Genomic DNA, 17,957 nt, shown 5'->3' with positions numbered 1-17,957 from the left:
ACATATATATTGTTGTAAGGCTTTTGTTCACTTTCATTTAAAAAAAAATATTTTTTTTCTACAATGAGGTGAGGTTACCAAAACATTCCATCCATCTGCTCCTGGTCCGGCCCTCTGTCAAATTTTAGAACCCATTGTGGCCCGCCAATCAAAACGTTTGCCCACGCCTGCTCTAGTCCAACTCTTTCTTGTGTTATTTACATGAATGCAAACTTAAATAAATGCTTTTAAAAGCTTTACGAAAGTCTTTACAGGCCTCAAAAAGGACTTCAAAGTCCCAAATTTCACTTACTGGAAATATCATATCATATCGAAATGAATCGTCACTCTGCCCTCACATCTGAGTTTCTCAAAGACATGCTGCTCACTTTGACATGAAGCCTCAGCAAATGAATATTTAAATTAATTCTAGACACTATAAAAAATATATGGTTAATTTTTCAGAGACCTTGCGTAATATTTGGAAATTACGCTCATTTTTTGTTTGTATCTGTTGAGAATGTTTCTTAATTCAACTCTATGGCAGAAATAATGCATTACATTTTCCAAAGATGCTCAATGGATCTTAAGACTTTTCAATACTGATTTGCTTTGTGTTATTCATTTATGACAGTAAATGTGGCGTGAGCACATTTTTTTTTTATTCATATGAAAAACAAACAAAAGGAAATACTTGCACTTCAAGTAAGGATAACTGTTAGTCTTTCTTCTATATAATGCATGTCAGTAAGATTTGAAATAAATACACGCATGATTCCCTCTCTAAATAAATAGAAATACACTTAGGTCTATAGCCAAACTGTCCCTGCCAGGATATATATTCACGGAATACATTTTGCAGAGCAGAGCATGGCATAGGTAAGTCAGCAGGTGAGAGACTGAGTGTGGCAGGTTTATCGTGAAAGTAAATAACACTTCCCACCATTTTCATTTGCAAAACTCATGAATATTCCTCTTGCAGTGAGTTAGGTGCATCTGAGGCACCCTTGACAAAAAATATTGATACTCTCTCATGTCTTGCAGATTGTTTCCATCAGATGTTCCGATCTCCCCTCCTTGGGTGGGCAGTGGAGGAACGAAGCTCACGGAGGAGTCTCACAATGTTATGCTAAGGGAAGGGAGACGGCGCCATTGGCTCGACTACGGCTTCTCGTGTGCATGCTGGACTCTGTGAGCTCCTCGCCGTGATCCTCGGACTTCTTGTCTGCAATGGTGGCAAGGAAGCGCAACGTGACCGAGTCCCACTCTTCTGGAAGCAGCAACAGCAAGAAACCCAAGCAGATGATGCACGTGGCCGCAAGGCGCACCATGCTGAAGATCACCTGGTGTTTAAGGACATCTACAGCTACAGTAAGGAACCAAACAGGGACAGTGGGGAGAAATGAAACAATCACAAATTCAGATTGATAAAAAAAAAAAAGTAACTGGACTAGGATGAGAAGGCTGATGAGTGACGAAAATGTAGATTATCATTTGTAAAATGATCCTGATCCGCTGCGTCTTTTTACTCTGCAGCACTGACACTCTATTGCAACCTGCATTGACCTTCATATGGTTCACCACGGTAAGCTAAGAACTGGTTTGCAGGCATTTTTCATCATTTCTCATCCCTAAGTATTGTTCATAATAATGTCTTCTTAATGACACAATTCAGGAATAGAGGTGGCTGTCTACAAATGTGGACACTTGCTGAAAATTCCGAGTTCTACATTTGGCAATACAGCAATGTGTTATACTGTGTTCCAAATTATTAAAGGGGAAGTCAACCCCAAAATTTCTTTGCTGTAAAATGTTATTTCCGCCTTCACTTGTCTAAACATGGCAGTCCGATTAATATTGCGTTTCCGGATTCACCTGATTTTGGCCATCTCAAGTGGCGGCCATTTTGTCACTTCAGTTGACTGAAAATATCATCACAGGTGCTCAGCGCTCAGGTAACAACCAACAACAACTGTGATGTTATTTTCAGTCGATAGAAGAGACAAAATGGCCACCCCCTAAAATGGCTAAAAATGGGTGCATATTGCTGCTTAACTAATTTTCCAGAATGCCATGTTTCGACTCGTGGGACGGCATAGAACATTTTCTTGTAAAGAACACTTCCCCTTTAAGCATCTGAATGGAAACCCTGCCACTGCAAAAAAAAGTCAAGTGCGTGAAACACTCCACCACAAATGTGGAACCTCCCTCAGTCATTTTCATTTAATTAAGCTAATTAAGGAAACTAAATGATCAAAACTTTTTAAGATAGAATCCTTGATCTAAACTGACAGGAGTAACAATGAGCAAAAATTCATCATTATCCATTTAACATGAAATTATAAGGACAATAATTAATAAGCGAGTATAAACTAAACCAAGGGCAATATTTGAACCACATGAAGAAACGTCACCTGCATTTCCCGGTACACTGAGTAGAGTTCCTATGGAGATGAGAATGGGGTACGTCAGGACCACACCGACGTGAACCAGAATGCTGAACACTGCCGAAGACACATTAGAATGATTAGTGCTTATTATTTGTAAGGTGGTTCGCTGCTGTGCCAACTATGATAAGTAGTACTTACTATGTACAGCCTGCAAACCTTATGTGACTTAATTGGAGCCACCTAACCCAACAACATAATCACTAATGATTAGGAGCAACTACTGTAAAAGCATACCTGCTGTGTTGTATTAAGGTCAAGACTTAGTATTGCATCTGCGTGGCGATTTAGCTTGAGACAATTTGTACAAGTTCATGAAGCCTCAAGCATGGCTGGAGACAAAAACAATGGTGCCATTTCATTGCTGCTGGAAGTTCTAAGAATTTCTCACCTAGCCACAGTCCTGCCAGACCACACATGTATCCCCAGGGTAGTGAAGAGAGGGAGCCCCATTGCTCTACTTTGGTTAAATAGAGGATGAGGGGCACACAGGAGATAAATATGAGGTTAAAGAAACCCATGGTGGAAAGGAAATGAGCCACTTCGCCAAGGTTGGCACTACCCAGGAACATCTTGAACAGCACCTAGATCGAGAGGAGACAAAATTGTTGGTTAACACCAGTCGCTTGGATACATTGCTTAATATACTTGTGTGGTTTGTGGTCCCACCTTGTAAAGAGCTGAAGTTGAGGCTGAGCCCACAGCCAGTGCCACACCCACAAATGAATCACCATGGAAACCGTCAGCATACGCCATCATGACGATTCCTGTGATGGCCATGATGGCGGCAACAATCTAAACAACAAAGGGTCCATTATTGAGATGGCAGACCTCCTGCTACCTGAATCGCTTTCTCCTTCCGAAATAATGACAAACATACCCGGACACCCATGAAGCGGTCTTTGAGGATAATCCACGACAAGAGAAAGACGAAGGCCTTGTGGCAGCAGTAAAGGGCGGAGACATCAGTGGCGGTCAGCTTCTTCAAGGCCAAAAGGTACAAGTAGTTGGTCAGCGTCCACAGGATGGAGAAAGGTGCTGTTCGCTTTACAAAAAGCTTCAGAGTCATCCCTTCTTCGCCAAACAGCTTGCTGCACTCCCTGTCAAAAGACATGATATCGCTTTATGGTTTGTTCCAGAAGACACTGATTTATGTAAACTACACGGACAAAGAAATTGGACTGAATGGCCTTTATGTTAAAATACAGAGCAGAGTTGAAGTTGATTGAGGTCAGGCTACTTGTGTTCTTCCACACCGTACTCCTCTAGCCGTGCTTTTACATTCTGCAACAATCCTAGAAAATGACAATGTCCCATAACTGGTGAGCTATTTTTTGAGTATGCTAGCGGTCTACTCATGTGGTCCTTGGGGCCCACGTTGGCGACCCCTGATGCACTGTATTATTTTCAACCATCCATTCATCGATCCATTTTCTTTCATGTTTATTCTGTTCACGGTCACAAACAGGACTGCAACATTATCCAGCTGACTGGGGTCCAACGGTGAACTATCTTCTGGAATAATAATTTGTCAACCACAGGGGACGTGTCATTGGATGAAAATCCATTCAGCACAACCAATGGTGTACATTTGTTTTTAGTTATTTACATCTTAAATGTAGCACAAAGTCATTATTTGGGTCGCTGATGGTGTAGTTTGTTTTCCCACTCAACTGTGAAACTGTGAATGGTTGTCTGAAGTCAACTGGAACCCGTAACAAGATAAGCAGTATAGACAATGGATGGAAAAAAAACACATTACCTGAATTTTTGAATGGGTGTCTGCTTCTCCCTTGTGGTCACCACGTGTCCAGAGTAATAAATAGGAAAGAAGAGGATGTTGCAGTTGCTGCTGAACCAGGATATGAAGAAAGGACAGGAGAATGACTGGAAGGTCAGCTTGACCACCTGAGTGGTACCCACCCAGGAGGAGGAGATGCACAGCACCATCAGCAAACCACCAAGCACCTTCAGCAGTGTGCTGGTGCATGTCTGGTACGACTGGCTCTCCACACTTGTCTCACTACCAGGCGTCTCGGCCTGAGATTCCAAACCATCCTCTCCTAATGGAAAGACAAACACAGTTTTTCTCAGAATGTCACATAAGTGAGTTGACACTCCTATGAGAAACTTTCAATCAAGAATGCAAAATTAATCTGATTAATCTCCAAATTGGGTCCTGATATGAAGGATTTGGAGTTTAAAAATTCATCTCTTAGGATATGGGCTAAGGCGCTGGAGGGCCACGGTTTGACATCTGCTGCGGACAAATGTAAAATCGCAACTGGTTGTTGGAGAGATGCTTGCTCTGCTTTCCAGTTACTATCAAGGTGCCCTTTAGCAAGGTATCCACCCCACCATCCTATCACAGTTTTCGCATTCCTTCACGCTGACATCTTGCATGTCTGCAGGTGTGTGATTTTGTTTCCTGTGTGGTGTGAAATAAAACACAAACTATATAAAGAGTTGTGAGTTGAATTTCACCTTTGGGGTTATTATGAGTTTAAATGTTAATATAACACGGTTAGCACGATGGCCTCACAGTGAGAGACAGCATCGGGTGTGGGTTCGATCCCGGCTCCGGCCATCCTGTGTGGAGTTTGCATGTTCTCCCCGTGCTTGCGTGGGTTTCCTCCGGGTACTCCGGTTTCCTCCCACATTCCAAAAACATGCATGGCAGGCCGATTGGACACTCTAAATTGCCCCTAGGTATGAGTGGGAGCGCGGGTCGTTGTTCGTCTCTGTGTGCCCTGCAATTGGCTGGCAACCAGTTCAGGGTGTCCCCCGCCTACTGCCCGATAGGCTCCAGCACCCCCCGTGACCCTAGTGAGGTGAAGCGGTACAGAAGATGGATGGATGGATAATATAACACCGTAGACAGGTACAGTACAGTAGGTTGCCTACATTGATACATCAGGGAGAATTTTTATTCACAGCATGTGGCTGAAAGATAGGACCACAACCAAATCAGTAAAAAAAAAAAAAAAAGACTGCATTTGCAGTCCAGTATTTAATGTGACTTCAACTCACTCAGCAAACTGTCTGTCTTAATACAGTAAGTATTCTCTAGTACGGAATCATTTTTGCATTGTCCAATCTTTACGTATAACAGAATTTCTTTGTGTGGGAAACAACTAGGGTAGATGTGTTACGCGTGCTGCCGCTCTTCCTCACACATGCGCACACATACCGACACGTCACACAAAAGCTTGTCACAATGCTCGCAACTCCCGTATGAACGTGCAAGTGTGTTAACAAAATACAGCTTTTTTTTTTTTTTTTAGCTTTTTCCTTCTACTCACTCACTCACTATGCCCATAGATAGCGCCATTGATCTAGCCTTCTCTCTAATTGGCGGTCCAGTTAGCGGGAAGTTTTTTTGCACAACAGTTAAAGCATTCCAGGACATGTTCATTTACACCGCTGCACTTCGTCCGTCAAGCTGCAAGCAATTTCCTCTGGGCAGGTAAACTACCGGAATAGGAATTAACTTTGTAGCCCGCTTCGCTTAATCAGATGCATTTCACTCTCTTCCACGATCATTACCGTTCTTCTTTGTTTGGATGCCATGATCTACAGAGGTAAATGGATGGATTTTAAATCTTTCTCAATTTCAGTAAAACTCATGCCAAAGGGTCATTTAAATGTCGCCGTTTTGGATCCGATCATGGGGGAGCTGTCATTTTTTTCGAACTGCTTGAGTTTGCGCTACTGCGGGCTTCACTATGGCTTCCGGGTTCCGGATATCGGAATTTCCGTTATAAGGAATCAATCGTCAAGGTAGTATAGTAGTATAAAATTTAATGCATACGTTTTTTTTCGGATGAGGGCATTTCCGTTTGACAGAGGTTCGTTGGTGGGAATACTTACTGTATTTGTTAAACTGGAGCCCAAATGAATACCATTGCTACTATAGACTCTTTTATCGAGTCGAAAAATACAGCAGTCATCAATGTGCCACTAAAATGTGGATTAAAACCTAAGCATATACCTTCCATGGACCAACCAAGAGACAAGTTTCAGCATGCAGTGATCAATTTACACCAGGGCAGGAAAGCTCTCTCTGCTAGCTCAGCATGTGGAGCATGCCTGCAAGTATCTTCCTTCTAGCATAGCACAGCACCTCAGTGCTCATTATTGCATCGATGGACTTTTTTTCTGTTTAATCGATAGCAAGTCAAGCACCGGGAGTACGATACAGCCACCCACGACTTGAATGAAAATGGATTGCTAGCAAATTACTTGTTTTTTTTGCTTGTGTTTATAAACTTTATTGGCACCAAACCACATTTAATGCCATTAAGACTGAATTTGGGTTAGTAAAATAAACGACTGGAACTGGGTTACTGGAATATGATTGAAAACATTTGGGTTTGACAATAAAAGATGAACATGACAAGCTTTTAACATTTCAGCTCTTTTGAACCTACCAATTTTCAAGTAAGCAAAAATATTGTTGTGTAACTGAGAGGTAAGTCCTTGCGCACTCAAATTTGGATTTCAAGCTGTGAAGGCTAAATTTACACAAAATTAGTTTTCACGTCTGTGGACTGCAAAGATTTTCAGCGCTAATATTTATCATGTATTTAAAATGGTGAATTCAAGAAAATTATCTTATTTCCTGAGGTTAATCTTCCTTAATCCTTCTTGAGCATTGTTATTTGAACACGTCATCTCACTGCTTTTATCATAATGGATAAGAACATTTAATTAACATCTTGACTGCTTTCTTACTCTCGTTTTAGTGATGAAAAGCCTCACTCCTTGGCCGACACTGACAACAGTTCTGCAATTGGCAAGCCCGTATGGTTCTTGCTGCAGTTGGCAGTTACACTCATTCAGTGTCACAGTGAAATAGCTTGAAACTTTTGATAGTTCTGACAAAACCTCTCACTTTCTCCCTCCTTCACTGCACTCCGATCATGGCACTTTATTTTCACCACAACACTGCACTAAGTTAAATTTTCTAATCGGTATCTTCTTCCTGAATCATGTCTGCATATACTCGCAGTTAGAAGATGGAAATGTCCATTGGTTGAGAAGGAAGGGTGGAGAGCTCATAACAGAATTCTGATGAGTTTTACGCATGTAAAAGAAAAATATAACAATAACAAATGCTTGAAATTGAAGAAAATGTTGTTGTTTATTTTTTAGGAGATATTTGAAGGCCTCTTTTGTGCTCCAGGCAATTGGCTGTGTTTCCCTTCTGATATGTATGACTCGGACTTTTGGAAGGGAGTGTATGACAATGCATAGCAATTGCTTTTGCATCCTGGGATTTACGTATTGTAGGGAATTTGTGAAAGGGTTTTGGTCCCATTCCGCTCTGTCTGCTGTCATTCTGCAAGAGTACAGCAGCTCCATTCTCGTCTGTTTTTTTTTGTCATCCTCCAAGCAAAAAGTGTTTGTGTTTGACATTACAGAGAAATTCTAACGCCTTTAGTGTTGGATGCAGGCGCTTCAGGCCTAAGGTATAAAAGCCACTACAGGCTGATCTGCAGCCAACATGCGGTGATATTCAAACTCCACTATTCCCCTGCCCCAGAGAAGCAGCTCTCATGGCCAACATTCTATTCTCATATGAGGCGGTGTTATTGTTCGCAAATATTCCTGCTTCACAAGTTCTAGCAGTGGTGCATACGGTACGGAAACGCACAACATTTACACACAGTAGATCAACAAATCAGGGTCAGCTAGCTTGACGCTATATTCCTACGATGGCAAATAAGGTCGTTCAAGGCACTTACCTGTTTCAATCTCACCGAGCAGCTCCTAAGTGCTGCATGGAACAGTATCATTCATTACTGGCTTGCTTTTAATGGAGCTCATCTTCCCCGTGACGCACAATGCTACTCCAACCAAACGTTTTAGTCTGGCGTGTGTTTTATATCGCGACGTTGATGGATGGACTCCCGCTGGAGCTCATGGTCATGTCAGCAGCGCTGCGCAACCTTGATAAGTCGTCTTAAGGAGAAGTGGGATGCTGATGATGCGTATGGAAAGCGGATTAGGGTATTTTATTTCAATCTCGAAAACAAAGGTAAGGTCTAAGAGATTAGAAAATGGATTTAGAAAACGTTTAAGGCTCTTAGGGATCAGCCTGCTTATTTTTGAGTTGCGAGCAGAAGTGAGCAGAACTTGCTGATGTGTTTGTTTTGTTGGTTTTATTTATTTATTTATTATTCATCCAGGCTGGGCCATGTACACCGGCTATCTATCTGCATGCAGCACATCTCTCTCGGAAGATACAAACTTCAACTCATCAACCGGACACGACATGTACATTCTTCACATGAAAACAAAACTAGTCTATGTGCTTCAAGCCACATAAACAATGATTTTCTGTTTTTATATGACTTGCAGTTCACTTAGCCCACATGAAAAGACACAACCTTTATACAGGCATGTAGAGTTAACTTGGTGTTACCTTCAGAGATGGGGCAGGTCAGGACCTGAGTGCTGTAGGAGCTGAGAGGAGCCACTCGGGCTGAGTGCTTCTTCATCCTCCACTGGGGGCCACAACACACTGTCCTTCCCTTGGAAGTCTATTTATGTGTGTGCACGCTCAGCAGCTCTTCCCCCTCGCTCCGTGCATCCTTACTCCTCCGCTTCTTCTTTTTCTTCTCCTTCTTCTTCACTTATTCCCCCTCACCCACCCCCACAACTCTGCCAGCCCGCTTCCCAGATCTGTCAACTCTTCTCCTCAGCGCTCCAGTCCGGCCCAGCTCACTCTCTGCACGCTTCCCCTTCTCTCTCTCTGTCTGTCTGGATAGTAGTGACACAGCTGACTGGCGGTACTACTGTTGCAATGTCATGCCGTGATCCAGCGATGCCACTGTCTCCAAGGGAGACTGAGCTTCAAGTGTGTGTGGCATGGCGCAATCACTACCCTCATCTCACTCCATCCTCGCCACCCCCACCTCGTTTGTCTCTGTTCAACTCGCTTTACCCCTCCCTCCTCTTTTGCGCCACAAATCACACGCTTTGTTTGGATGGTAACCAAGCAGCCCAGGCTAATTATGCTGCGCTAGCTCCTCTCCTCTAGTGCTCCCTATCCTTTTTCTACCTGAGCAGGCTTTTTTCTGCACTCTCTCGTTGTCTTCTGTTGCACACTTGTGCCTTCTGTCATGTATTGGCTTTTACTTGTTCTCAGAATGGTTGTGTGCATCATCAGCATCATCTAACTGCTGAAGTTTTTGGCCACCACTGCATTTTCTATATCGGCATTGGTAATGACTTGAAAAAATAACACTCAGTAGTGCGAGAGCCCTGGAGGGACCACAGTGTTTAACATTTTTTTTTGAACAGCTGAACTTTATTTGTGGTTAATCAGAGGCACTTTAATTAGCACCAGCTGTGTGATGACTCCAATTTAACACCAGTTTGAATGTGATTGCATAATTGTGAACACAGCTGCATCGGTAGTTATAAGAGGGTCTTCACTTTATAAATCGAGTTGTTTTTAATTTCTATGGCTACAGTATTTCATATTTTTTCCAATCAGCGGGGAAGGGTTGGCTGTTTGAATTCCACTATGTTTCACCCGCTTCCGTCATACATATCAACAGAGGTGGGCATTCCGTCAGTCTAACGGACGGTCCAACTGTTTATTTCAGGCTGACCCACATGGACCCAGTCCGTCCCCGTCAGTGATAGCCAATCGGTGCCCAAAACATGATTTGGATACGTGTCAGATTTACACCACCTGCATGGGCTGTACTAACGGTAAATCCATTCCCTACGCCATTTGGCTGTCGGGGACAACTGGGCCGGCCTGAATTACTGATGGCAGCTCACTGCCGGACACTAGACTGATGCTGCCCACTTCTGCACGTCTCCAAATTTTACAAGCACACAAACAGATACAGGCTCATAAAAACATAAACTAGAAATATTGATGGCAGCTCACTGCCCGTCAGCGGAATGACAATGCCCACTTCTGCAAATAAAAAGGCTCATAAAAACTTAAACGTGTTGACTGTGTCTTATGTCATGTAAATTTATAATGGACATTTATAGTCTATAGGTGTTGACTTTCATGAGCGGCACATTAGTATAATATATTTTTATTTCACAATGCCACACTATAATCAATGATTACAGGCAGTACAATTTTTAGTTTTTGAGGGGGCTGTTGCCGAATGTCCGTCATTATATCATAATAACTAATCTGTCTTTACTATGCAGTGCAATTCAGCCAGACAAGCCTCTACTGCACAAGAGGCTGCGGCATATTTTTGGTTTTCTGTGTCCAAGCATTTGGAGGAAACAAGGCAAAGTCACTGTTTGGAATGTTGTTGAGGACCATAATTCAATAACAAGGTGACTTTTAGTTGTTTGAAGCCATATTACAGAAACACAAAATACTCTGATTAAATATTTTTATGAGACTTGCGGCTGTGACTGCACATTTATAGTATTTCGTATCAAAGTTCAGCTAAATGGACCCTAAACCTGCAGCCAGTAGAATGAATGAATGTGCCAGTCAAGTTCAGCTGAAGCTATAACATTTGCTCTGGTGTAAGCGGAAGATAGGAGGATGGATCCCGTGAGAGGAGGGTCACTTAAAAATAGACCTGCTGATGAGAGGAGACAAAAGCTAGACAGAGAGGGACGGCAAAAAAAGCATCCAGTCAGCAAAGCCCAGGATGCTAATCGCTATCTGATTAAGAACGATGTCTCCAGCACAGGCATGCCACTGTCACTCCAAATGTAAACTAAGGGAGCTGTAGGTTTGAAAAATACTGTTAGTAACTCTGTATACTGTATATATTGTTTTATAGTATGACAGCATATATAGAAAACTAATTCAACTGCATTAATTGTTTTATAACATGATGGCATGTATTGTTTCATTTAGTTTGATTAACTACATAGCAAGGAGCCTGAAATGAACACTACGTTGAATGAATAACTCTCCATCCATCGTAACCACCAAACCTACACCAAGTAGATCAAAGCAGAAAATAATAAAGCATCTACCCTCTTAACCCCCATAGCAACAGCTGCAACCCCATCGACTGACGCACTGAATCCTTTTATTAGACCCTTTTGTCATTTAGATTTCCACACTTCTCAGTCATATGAGGATTTTTTTTAGAGCCTCTATGGCTCTAAATAGCGCAATGAGGACGAGGAAGAAAGTTGAGGAGAGGAAGAAGATGATTGTCTAGTAATCACTGTTTTAACATCATGTCGGAGGTGTCTGCAATCACTCAACGTAAGAAGTATGGAAGATGGCGGCACCTAGTGGCGAATAATAAAGTAGCAGAGACTGACTTCAAGTCAATCACAGGGAATATTTTCACAGACAGTGTTCGCGACAGTTTACAGCAGCGGTCTTCAATCAATGATTTTGGAACGTGGGAGGAATTCAGAGGACAAGGAGGGAAAAGAGCTACACAGTCACAGGGAGACAATGCAACTCCACAGAGGAAGGCTGATAATTAGAACTCTAAACTTCCGAGCAAGGTCATAAAGGTTTTTTTTGTTATTTTACTAAATAAATAGTGTACATCAAGACTTTAAATTTAAAAACACCTTAAGTATGGAACATTTTGTAAAACAAATGTGTAGACCTATATATCATCAACTAAAGGACACAACAATTGAATTTACATTTATCTATTTCTTTTAATACATTTTAATTAAAATGCTATTTGCGGAATGTTTCACATTTTTCACATTTTAGGCTGATAAAAGTTGCCCTGAAACGCATTTTGGAAGCGTTAGTTTAGAAACATAACTGAAAAAAATCGCAAATGAATACATTTGCCATCTAAGCAATTGTGAAGGAATATTTGTACTATTTTTGGCTTGCCTCCTGAACCTATGCACGACAATCAAACTGTTAAATGTTAAGAACGTAAACCTGTGTTTCTGTGTATACGCCGCTTTAATCTCTATCCCTATGCATGTGCTGCTGCTGCAAAAAAACAAAAAAACAAACAAACATACACTCTCCATTTCATTCGAGGGTGATGAAGGTCCGCTTATTGATGTTGTGCACTCATAGAGTCCACACGGGCACTTTTAGGCAGCTCACGGTACTCAGGCCTGCTCGTAAAATGAAAAAGACAATTCTAAACTTGACTCTATTGTGCCACAATATGATCATATTTTTGTATTTAATGACAGTGAAGTTGAAGCTAGCCGGCTATCCAAAATCACCTGACGAGAAATACATCAACATATGGCTACATTGCACCGGATCGTGAGCACAGGTCAGCACATCCGAAGGTCCTGTGGTGAAACATAGCACCCATTACATGCAGGGTGTTTTCACGGATCCCCAGGAGACTGTGGAGGCTAACAGCACTCCAGGAGTCATTCAGGCAAGGCTTACATCCTGGTCGACACTAGGCTTGATATAAATAACTCTGCAAGAGAAGGCATGGGAATGGTTTACTTCGAAAGAGCAGCATGAACATGCTCAATGTTTAAGGAAGAAATGTATTGCTGTTCACATTTTTTATTAGATTTGGTTCAGAAAAGGAGATTGAATTATTAAATGTAGTGTATTCCTCCCGGCTTCCTCCGTGCCAATCGACTGCACTGTCAAAAACCATGCAAGTCGTTCCTCATTTCCCTGTGAGTGTATTATGTGGCCTTGCTGTGAAAGCAGTGACAGGACAATCACATTGCTGAGCAGTACCTGTCATTTCTCCTGCATTAGGCCCGTTCAGCCTGCAGGGAGTGTGCCTTCACTATTGTGTTTTCCCCCTTTTTAATTTAGCCATTAGACCAGATACAAAGCAAATCACTTTAATGGTTTTCCAAGAGACGCTGAGGAGGCATTTACTGCATGCTTTTGTCGTGTGGAACAGCAAGAGCCAAACAACTACAGTGGGAATAGCACTTTGCCTTTTTTTGGAAGTCAATTCAATTTTAATTCCTCGTGTGCATATCATTGAGGTTGGGATATTATCTTCTTTCTTGTTAAAAGCTAAAATGACTTTGCCTCAATACACCATTACAGTGTGATGTATTACAGCCAAGACCTTGTCACAAAATGTAGTACACAAGCCCCTCAGAGGCAAATTTGAGAGCTTCACAGATGGCAAGTGGCAATAACAACAAAGTGCCAACAGGATCTTACTTAACATATTATTACGCCCTAGGTCAAACGGGATAAGCCCCAGTGTTCCATTTATGAGATACTTTGTCTATGAGTACTGATGCTCGTTGACATTGTGGTAAGCAATTCGCTTTTGCACTGCCAAAAAAGTGACTTTTCAAAAAATCCATTATGTGCCTGTACTGTTTATGAATAATTAATTCTGACTGCTACTCGCTAACCATCACAGTATGTTTAATAACTGTACAAATATTACGCCCTGAGGAATACCTTCTGTTGACTAAAACAATGACTTGATGAATAGGCAGGGGCAGCACAGATGGCATATCTTAACGGAAAATCGGAACTGTATCCCAAATCAAATAAACCCCTCAGGTTGCACACGCGTGGTCTTTTATATTCTGGGATTGAGTGTAATTATGATGCACACCTGCTCCTTAGGCCTGAAATTACAGCACAGTTGACATCCCATCAGTCATCATCCTCGATTACGCCATGCGAAGCAGGATGAAGCCTGACGATGCTTCCATTCAGATACAATATGCGGCACTGTTCTTTAAAAATTACTCAAAGGAGGAAATATTTCGACAAGACTTGTAAAATGTGTGACTAAATAATGACAATGTGTGAGTCCTTGTCTGATAATAGGTACAGTACATTTGAGAATCATTCCATTCTGCAACTTTGGAAACACATACCGGTGCTTTATATGAGTGTTTCCCAATTTTTTATGGAGCCCGAAGTGCATTTGACATTAGTGAAACGCAGAAATGGACATTTAATCCCTCGGACGGGAATGGTCCGGACGCCCATTTTTGGGGTGGAGGATGAAATATTTTTTAAAAAGGGCGTACGAAGCACAGTTGTAAGTGGGCTTTTGTCTGTCCCTTTAAGTACCACGTCCACTGAATCCAAATATTTGCACTTGTAGCAGAATGACATGTTTTAATATAACCTCTCTCTTCCTTTCTCTCTCTGATTATTTTTATTAATAAGGACAAAGTGTAAGAACAGAAGGGTTCTCATGTCGTGGATGGGGGGAGGCGGGACAGACTGTTAAAACGGGGTAAAATGCCCATTTATGGCGGGACGGACAGGCTTCACCACTAAACAAAAATATCACCCAAAAAAATTATTATTATTTATTTCTTACTTATCTCATGGCATCTAGCCGAAGACCCGAATTTTTCTACCTGTCATTAAATGTCACAGACATACATAAAAATACATGAATAATTTCGAGATCAATTAAGTGAAATTGGATAATTTGCTGAAGCACACCTGATGATCTCTCAAACTGCATTATATCAAAGTGTACATTCAGTCCTGCAATATGACAGGTGTAATTCATCAATGCAACAATTGCTGCTAATAGAACTCTTCTTTATTTATCTAATTTATATATTTGTCTGTATTATTGTTGTATTGCACTGGAGAGGGGAGCCCTCTAATCTCGTTGCACACTTGAGTACAATGACAATAAAGGGATTTCTATTCTATTCTATTCTATTCTAAAATGTATTGCAATAACAATCACATTTACTGTGACTGCTCATATTCCCGCACAGCCCACAAATGAAAAGTGTCTCATCATTGGAATTGTTTGGGAGTTGTTGTGTCTGTTTCCAATCTAAAGTTTGGTTGCTGCTCATTAATAAGAGCTCCCCCTCATGGGATCAACCTGGACAGCTCGATATCTCTCCAAATGAGAGAGCATGATTGCATCCTTGATTAATCTACTACAAGAGACAGGACACAGTTAATGAGCACGAGGCTCATTTCCTTTTCCTTGCCTGCGGTCTGAAAATCTATTGTGGTGGCGAGAAGCATCTTTAAGGACCCTTACCTTGAACATTTTCTTAATCGAATTTGCATCTTTGCATTTCATCTGACAAACAGACATCAATAGGGCGTAGCTTCGCAAACAGGGAGCGCAGGACGTGTCGATGTTTAAATAATGTGTAGTTGAGTTTTTATGTAACAGCCAGGGCGAGATGTTTGGGAGCTTGCGTGCAAAGTCCAATTCATTTGGGGTGAAGCATTTCAGCTTCTGAAACACGGCTCCTCATCCGTAATAAAGGCGATAGACAACCAGTGGTGCAAGGTAAAAGCCATTGCGCAATTTTTGTCTGCGCTGTCATCTGCATACTTTGTGATGCACTAAGCCCAACTGCTTGTTAAAATCTCTCTGACAACCAAAATCAACCTTTTAAAGCTCATGCCTAGAACTAAGTTCATTATTATATTTACCCATATTCAATCCTCAGCTTTCTGCCGGTGTCAGCACAATCCCCCCACGCTACCAATCAAAAATATGTGGACAAATCATGAATGTGCATGTGAACCTCTGCCTTATGTCAAAGTCATGAGACATCTTGAAGCATCCTAATGCATCATGACGAGTGCACGTCACCTGTATTGTCATTTGGACACTGAATCATTTTAAATAAAACTTTGGCAGGATCAGGGAGACATTGGTGATTGATCTGAGCTGCATATAGCATATAGTGTAGTTTTGTGTAGTGTAGTATAATATAAAAAGGTATAATATGGAATTTGTACAGTACAGAAGAGTAAATGCAATGTTTCCCTTTCTTTCTAATATACTATGATACAGTGTACGTTTCGTAAGGGCCGCAGTACTATTGGCTAATCAAGCAATATATATGTTTCAATTTCTTTCTGTAATTAGTGTATAGTAGTTCCCTTGTATTGGCTGGAAACCAGTTCACGGTGTACTCTGTCTACTGCCCAAAGACAACTGGGATAGGCTCCAGCAACCCCGCGACCCTCGAGAGGAGAGGCGGTTCAGATAATGGATGGTTCACATAGTATAGTAAGATCACGGTATCATCAATCATTTAATTGTACGGAGAAGTCAGTGACATTTGGTTAATCTTTAAACTAATACAGCTCAATATCATAAGGCACATCATTTCCATAGTATCCATAGTACAGAAAGGTGTTGGTGTTGTTTTGCTTTTTATTAGGAGTCTTATTGTAAAGTAAGGAACATAATTTCTATAGTACAGTATAGAAAAGTGAGTGTCACAAGTTTGCTTTCTTTCTTTTCCAAAGCATGCTGTAGGCACGTCTGTCTGTCTGTCTGTCTCTCTATCTATCTATCACAAGGCATATCATTTTGTTTGTATAGAAAGGTGAACAAGGTCTTGTTCTTTTATTTCTTTCTACTGCAGATCAGTAATTTCATTAATATCGAAAGGTGACCATAGCTTTTGATGGTTTCCTTCGAAGATAGGCATATCATTTCATATTTCAGAGGGGATAAGTATAGGATAGCATTATGATTAGAGTTTGTAGTAATATAGTATAGTATAGTATAGTATAGTATAGTATATAGTGTGATAACGCATCGATACATCTATCAATCTTGTTATTACCCAATTAATTGTTGCATCTCTTTGTGCACTTAGTTTTCGCGTGGTGGCACTTACTTCTGTGACTGGAGTAGCCCGGGTTGTAGCCGTAGTAGCCGGTGATCCTCAAAATGCGGTCCTCGATGTCGTGCACCCCGTTATCAGTCACTTTGGACCCGCCGTTCACAAAGGGGCCGCGACCCGTGCCCCCGTTCGGCGCGGCTTTGCCCGGCAAGAGAGTGTTTTTGCCGTCAAGGAGCTCCAGCCCGATGCGAGGCTGCTTGCCGCTTTCTACAGCACTCTCGGCGCTCGTCATGGTCGGTCGGGATGTGCAGGGTTGCAGGGACAAATAGTCATATGAAGCATCCGAGAGTCGCCTTGAGTCCGAGCCGCATCAACAATTAGCACATTGGCATTCCTCTAGTGACGCTTGGCTACTCTCCCGCACGCGCAGCGAGATTGTTCCAACATGAGTGTGGCAGACACGCGCCGCAAGGGGGCGTGTCACTACTGGCACATGTCTTGAATAGAATGAGAATGTCTGGGGAAAAATGGTTCCATTCGGCTGTGATTCTATGAATGCTGAGAGTATACCTCGCAGTTTTATATAGGATTATCCATCATTTTAAAGGCACCACAATTTCCTAATGATTCAATATACAGTATTGTGTTGTGTTGTGTGTGTTGGGGGGGGGGCAGCACAATTTCTTTTCAGTAGTGGCAAGGGTGTCACAGTATTTCACTGAGGGGCACGCACGTGTCCATTCACATGCTCAAAATCACCTCTGTAGCTGAAATGTCATCGTTTATTATATCATCCCAGTCAGGGTTTTATGAAAAAAAAAATCCACACATATCCGGAAACCTGCTCAACACACTCACAATAATCAGGATCAAGTCTAAGTAAAAAGCTTCGTTTTGAGCTTAATTTACTATAATGTCTCTTTATTATTGGTTGATTTGCTTTTGTGTACCATCTCATAGTCTAATTCTACCTCATGAACTGATTTGCTAGCTAACAGCCAATAATAATGGTACATTTTCACCAACCATGAACATAATTTTGGATACAGTGAT

The 17,957-nt window shown here is 41.7% G+C and overlaps 1 protein-coding gene across 2 annotated transcripts; it reads right to left on the bottom strand.

Moving 5' to 3' along the window:
• Positions 1-103: 103 nt before the first annotated feature.
• Positions 104-17,334, bottom strand: slc35f4 (solute carrier family 35 member F4). Of its 2 annotated transcripts, none has more exons than XM_088317223.1 (7): positions 16,959-17,334; positions 4,189-4,489; positions 3,307-3,526; positions 3,096-3,221; positions 2,818-3,010; positions 2,394-2,483; positions 104-1,345 (listed from the first exon to the last, which is right to left on the bottom strand). In XM_088317223.1, exons 1-7 carry the CDS (start codon positions 17,194-17,196, stop codon positions 1,104-1,106), a joined length of 1,410 nt encoding a protein of 469 aa, XP_088173349.1. In that variant the 5' UTR covers positions 17,197-17,334; the 3' UTR covers positions 104-1,103. The 2 variants fall into 2 exon arrangements, with proteins under 2 accessions (XP_088173349.1, XP_088173355.1); XM_088317229.1 differs by lacking the exon at positions 16,959-17,334 and adding an exon at positions 8,854-9,344.
• Positions 17,335-17,957: the final 623 nt, after the last annotated feature.

This window comes from Idiotropiscis lumnitzeri, chromosome 1, assembly GCF_059441095.1.
Source record: "Idiotropiscis lumnitzeri isolate Australia: NSW breed Sydney's pygmy pipehorse chromosome 1, RoL_Ilum_1.0, whole genome shotgun sequence".
Taxonomy (NCBI): Eukaryota; Metazoa; Chordata; class Actinopteri; order Syngnathiformes; family Syngnathidae; genus Idiotropiscis; species Idiotropiscis lumnitzeri.
Note: the sequence above shows the minus strand (reverse complement) of the source record. Positions and strands in the feature narration are given on the sequence as shown.